General features: G+C 36.4%; 1 protein-coding gene across 2 annotated transcripts; it reads right to left on the bottom strand.

The window, feature by feature from the left end:
- Positions 1-374: 374 nt before the first annotated feature.
- On the bottom strand, positions 375-2,569 carry LOC125269051 (lipocalin-like). Of its 2 annotated transcripts, none has more exons than XM_048191773.1 (6): positions 2,408-2,569; positions 2,115-2,257; positions 1,685-1,764; positions 1,489-1,602; positions 1,296-1,397; positions 375-1,218 (listed from the first exon to the last, which is right to left on the bottom strand). In XM_048191773.1, the coding sequence occupies exons 1-6, from the start codon at positions 2,501-2,503 to the stop codon at positions 1,208-1,210; spliced, it is 546 nt and encodes a 181-aa protein (XP_048047730.1). In that variant the 5' UTR covers positions 2,504-2,569; the 3' UTR covers positions 375-1,207. The 2 variants fall into 2 exon arrangements, with proteins under 2 accessions (XP_048047730.1, XP_048047731.1); XM_048191774.1 differs by having other exon boundaries at positions 1,685-1,761.
- Between the last annotated feature and the right edge of the window lie 3,694 nt (positions 2,570-6,263).

Below are 6,263 nucleotides of genomic sequence, written 5' to 3'. Positions count from 1 at the left end.
TATAAACCTCTACACGACTATCCTTTACACTGAAGCACCATCATATCTCTCACATTTTCCTTGAGAAGTAAATATGATGTCTCTTTACATGGCATCCATCTTTTGATTCATTTCCTCCCAGCCAGCCTGAACGCACCAATAAAGACCCAGTGCAGATATCAGTGCTATCACATTCACACTTATCACAAGAATCTATTACAGTAAAAACCTTCACTCCCTCCTAAAGCCACTTTTTTTAACAGCACAAATCCTGACCTCAAACAAATGAGACAAAATAAAAGGAGAAACATTGCCTTATGGCACAGGTCATTCTATCTAAACTAATGTAGCTGGAGGAGAGAGAGACTCACTTGCTGAAAATGTGCCGAATGACCTTTTATCAGTACAAACCTTCCATTTTATTTGCAGACAATGGAAATTACTCTGTTTGCAATAACACACTTTCAGCAGGAATGTTTTGGGGCCAAACTTGGTACATATTTTGTACATTCCTTGAGCCAGTTCTCAAAGAGGCAAAAACACTTTCAAACTGACATTTTTTAGCTCTGTCAAACAGAAATTTGGTCAACATTATGCCAAGAAAACAGTGTCTTCTCAACATGTCGACAACACAAACCAAAATCTTCCAAGTCTCGGGTAAAAACAGTGTTTGAGGGTGGGTCAAATTAGATGTTATTTGTGGGAAGGCAATGGAGGAACATAGGCTGAAATTATAAAAAATTTTCACAAAACCTACAAAAGTTCGGAATAACTGATGACTTGTTTCAGGCAGTTCAGAATCGGTGTAATGGGGCACTTTAAATAGTCCTCTTATATTTGCAGAGGTAAATACAGAAGTAATTAACAGTATTTTGCATCCAGAAAGGTTTATTATTATTATTATTATTATTGAAGTGGAAATTAAATATAAATGGAGAATTTTAATGTAACACATCAACATTTTGTCATTTGTAAACCTATTTAATCAAACAGCAGTAATAAAACCACCAAAGAAAAAAGTTAATATTTAGAGGTGCGACATATTGATCATTGCATTCTCTTACCATGAGATGCTGCTTGAGATTTCTTTGCAGGAGCACTATAGGAAATTAATTTATCATGATGTGAACAGAATGCATGTGTTTAAGGCACATAGAGGAACAAATGAGAAAGAAGGTCTTCATTTTCAGGTGAAATCTTTCTGTGGTTGATGAGACACTTAAGCAACTTAGCATTCACCTGCAAAACAGTAGTTAAATGTTAGTTTTCAAAAAACAGTTATTGTATGAGTGACAGCAAGAATTGAGAAAATGTACCGTTCATTGGAAGTATAGCAATGTTTTCCTCAAGGATGCCAGTGTCCAGGGAGAACTGCTTAAACTTCTCCTTCAAGTCCTCAGTTATTTTTGTGGTACGACCTGTGACCGTGACATGTTCAGAGTACGTTTAGCATCTTTTCAAAAAATTGTTTCAGCTATATTGTGAAATTTAGACGAAGTGAGCTCTTACTGTGGAGTTTGTTGAGAATCTCAGATTTCCCTTCCTTGGTCTTGATGGTGTGAACGATCGCATACTCATCAAATATAGCATCAACCACGCGCATGTCGTTGTCATTTCCCCAACCTGATAGAATCAGATACATTTAGGCCAATGATGATTAAGAACAATCTGACCATTAGCTAAAGGCAAATGCAGGAAGACTTACGCTGGTTGTAGAAGACAAAGAGTCCAGGAATGTCAGTTTTCTTGGCAAGATTATTCATTCTGAAGCAGGAACCATCACTACTAAGAAACAAATGAAGCACTTAAAATGAATTTTATTGTAAGCATGAGAACAAATCATCAAGACCATTCTTCAAGGCAAGATACTACTACTAAATTATTGTTTTTTCATGCACTAGTCAAGTTTGAGATTTTACTTCCATAACTTCAAGTCATATCTAGCTGTCTGTGTGTCTGTCTATATATTCTAAAGGTTTTTACAGAGCACTTTGTCAATATAAAATCTGCCTGATTTACTTAATATTTTATTGCTAAAAATACAGTGATTTTTTTTCTAGCTGCCAAGAATTTCAACTATTATTAACTACATTTATCGATTGTTTTACCCTATTTACCTGTGGTGTCTTGCTTACTTTAGATGAGTGTAAGTGAGTTCAAGGTCTCCATCTTTGGTAGGCACCAGCATGGCAGTTCCCATCTTCATGTCAGCCTTGTGACTTTTGACAAACGATTCTGCATTTGTAGCAAAGCCAACAAGATACCACTTTCCTCCCATCTGCAGAGAATGGAATTGGAAAACATGAATATAACACGTCTAAAATTATTCCTAACTATTCGTCTCGGACTTCCCCAAAAGTCTCAGATAAAACTGAGATACCTTAATTTATAGTATTTTGCAGTAAAATTGCAAGGTAAATTTTGTAACCTTTTCGAGGTCAAAATCAGGCATGGGCATAACTTCAGCAGAGGCGAACACCGCAAAGAGAAGTACGCAGAGTATTTTCAATATGACAGTCTTCATGGCTGTAGATGTGTAGGGCTCACTCTCTGTGTGCAGTTCAGAAAGCAAATTTAGAGAAGATGAATGGCAACCACTGTTTTATATTGCAGAATTAGTTCCTCCCACATCCAAAGACAGTCATTTCACAACATGCACATGTGGATCTTTCCAGGTATTTGAGGGTGCTCAAGGGCAGATTTGTAATGGTTTGATATTACCCTCAGACTGATGCCCCCATTTGGCTTTTTGAATGCATGCAAACATGATTGTTGACGATGATGATTGAATCAAGCATCCTAAAGTCCACTCTGTTGGGGCATAAATAAAAGCTTTTGTGATAAAATGCAATGCAAAATATCAAAATGCACTGAATTTAAATCAGCATTTGGTCTTGTGCAGAATTTTATGTGCAGGTAACTGTAAATAACGGGTGCTGCAGAAACTCATTTTGAGTTCATACAAGCTCTTTTTGTGTTTGATGTTTCACCCATTAGAAAATGTTTTCCTTAGGATTCTTTTTGGAATGATGGATGTGCAACATGTTCACCCCTTGCTGGCAGACAGAGTCTTGTTTTAAGATTTAAACCACACTAACACAAGATTCCATTGCCTTGTTTTATAAGTGATTTTTTGTTAAATCTAGAATGGCTTGAAGAAAATCACCACTTTCGAAGAAGGAAGAGACCAGATATTCATGATTAGAAGTCGATTAGATGCATCCACCTCATTATCTATGGTGGATAAATACCGGTTATTATACTGACAATGATGTTTAATGCTGTAGCATGTCCATTGTTCTTCAAGCTAGAAAGAAAGTCTAATTTTCTAAATCCCAAAATAACTTAAATTCTTTAATTCTCATTGGAAATAGGTGCTTGTGGTGACAATTACATTAATGACATTACAGTGCTTCTGACACGTTTTGTGACACATTCCAAATTAAATGTCCAGTGAGTGGCCCTAAAAAGTGTGTTCAGTTTTATCCAGATTGCAAAATAAGATATCAAAAAATGAGAGTAGGGAGAAAAGGGACAAAACCAAGCATAAGGTGCAGAACTGAGGGAAATAGGCAAGGGTCACAGCACAGAAAATCAGTCATCCAAATAAAATCAAAAGTCAAATAAACCAAGTTCAAGGTGAAGCAGGGTCAAAACAAGGTAAAAAATATAATCAAGGGAGAAGTGACCATTCAGGAGTTATTACAATTAAGCAACCCATTCAGGAGGGCTTGTGTATAAAATTAGTGAGCATTTCTTTCATCTTTGCCACATTTAGTTGGAGGAATGCTCTGCTCTGTCACACCAGTGTTCAAAGTCATCATTGATAGGACCGTGGTCATTTTCATCAGAGTGGAGGAGACTGAAAATTGCGGAATCATCAGCAAATTTTAAAATATATCTATTGTCATGCTGACTGAAATCTTCAGTATAAAGAATGTAAAGAACTGGCGAGACCCTGATGATATCTCCTCAGATAAACACCCGTTACCCTCTGCGTTCTGTCCATTAAGAAATCAAGAATCCAGCCAAAAATCAAGAAGAAAAGTTATGAGCTTATCAGCTAAAATATGGGGTTGAATTGAATTAAAAGCGGAAGAAAATTCCACAAATAAAAATGATGGTAGCACTTTACAGTTAAGTTTCATATTAACTTTAGCTAACATGAACTAAGAATGAACAATACTACTACAGCATTTATTAGACTTAGCTTATGTTAATTTAAACTTTTCCCAATACATTATTAAAATCAGAATTTGCATTTATTAACATTAGTTAATGCACTGTGATCTAACATGAACAATGAAGGAGAACTTTTATTAACAAACACTTTGAGCCAGATTAATAAATTAATAAATACTGTAATACTAAATACATGCTGTAATTCTAATGGTAACTATATTTTATTGTGACTATGACTATGAAATGATTATAATGGTAAGTATATTTTATTGTGACTTTGATTTTTTAGGTCCTGCTTTAATTTTACTAAAAGGAGAAATTGGTTCCGGGTTCTTATGGGTTAAGGCAAGTTCACTATGAGAAAAACAAGCTCCCAGACTAGAGAGGTCAGCTATAATAATTGATTTGTCCCTATAATTATTGATTTGTTCTCTGTCCAGAGCCTATGTGGCTGCCACGTTACAAAAGAATGAACAGGTTGTACAAGAAGATAAGTTGATATTTGAATTAACCATTAATTTCTTATAATTTGTCTATGGCTAGTATTATTATGCGATTCAAAGATGCCAAGTCAGGAAAATGATCCGATCTTCCTATCACTAGTTAAAACAGTGCACTTTCCACAACAGTAGGCTACTTCTCATGACAATGTGCATCTTTCCATTGGTTCAAGTCCTACCTCTCAGGTAGGTCCTTCAGGGTGTCTTGGAGGGGTGAGGTGTCTAAGTCACAACATCTAGCCTCTGGGGTGCCTCAGGGCTCAGTGCTTGGACCACTTCTCTTCTCCATCTACATGACATCACCTAGGATCTGTCATTCAGAAACATGATTGTTTTTCCTATCACTGCTTTGCTGCTTGATGACACAGAACTTCACCTCCCATTCCAGCTAGATGATCCGATGGTAGCTGCTCGCATCTCAGCCTGCCTGACAGGCATTTCGGACTGGATGAAGGACCAAGACCTTCAACTCAACCTTGCAAAGACAGAACTGCTAGTGATCTTGGCCAACCCAACACTTCATCACAACTTCTCCATTCAGCTAGGTTTGTCATCCATAACTCCTTCCAGGACAGCCAGGAACCTCAGAGTAGTGATTGACGATCAGCTAAAATTCACAGACCACATTTGCTTTATACAACATTACAAAGATCAGGTCCTTCCTATTGGAGCATGCTACACAACTCCTTGTTCTATCTGGATTGGACTATTGTGATGCTCTCTTGGCAGGCCTTCCTTGGACAATGGTATTTTCCAATTGTTATCCTCATTTGTAAGTGACTTTGGATAAAAGTGCCTGCTAAATGTTTAAATTTAAATGTATACTCCACAAATATTAGAACATACTGCATGTGAATATTTAAGATAAGATAAGATGAGAATATTTAAGTGATATTATTACATTTAAGTGTATAATAAGTGTCCAAATACATATTGAGAAAAACTTCTTGATGTGTTAAACATGATACGGATCTACTGCCAAAAGGCCTTTATGAAAGTATCACTCTTCAAAGCTTCTAATTGTCCAGGCTCTTTTTTCTAAACTAAACAAATCCAGGTTAGTTTAGATAAGAATGACAGGCTTTGAACCCTAGTCTGGAGGTCAGTGGGGTTTAGTCTGCATCAGATACCCACATGCTTTTGGTGCCTCAGCAGGCTCCCAGAGACTGAGCCATACAAGCACAAAGAACAGATGCAACCAAATGCCAATTGTGAAATCAATTCTTTTTAACCCATTACTTTAATAATATGCCTAAATAATACAGCAGTTTTCCTCAACAGCTTTGCTAATAAGAGACAGTCAGCTATCCAGTGTTGTCACACACAGATTAGGATCATGACCCAGGTTTATTATTAACTCCTCGACAAACCCACACATAAAACAGATTGTTGATTTCTGGCAATGTTCACAATGCCACCAAACCAACTTTTAGTTTTGTCATAAAGTGTGCATTCTCAGATTTTAATGTATAGTGGTAGGAAAAAATCATGTCAAGTCATGTCCTCATTTCTATACAGTAGTACAGATATGAGAGAGAACAATATTAGTTTAGTATAATTGAGAATGATATACTATTATATGTTTTGTTCATATCTTGGAAT

This window comes from Megalobrama amblycephala, linkage group LG5, assembly GCF_018812025.1.
Source record: "Megalobrama amblycephala isolate DHTTF-2021 linkage group LG5, ASM1881202v1, whole genome shotgun sequence".
Classification (NCBI taxonomy): Eukaryota; Metazoa; Chordata; class Actinopteri; order Cypriniformes; family Xenocyprididae; genus Megalobrama; species Megalobrama amblycephala.
The sequence above is the reverse complement of the archived record's forward strand: the minus strand, read 5'-3'. Positions and strand labels throughout refer to the sequence as shown.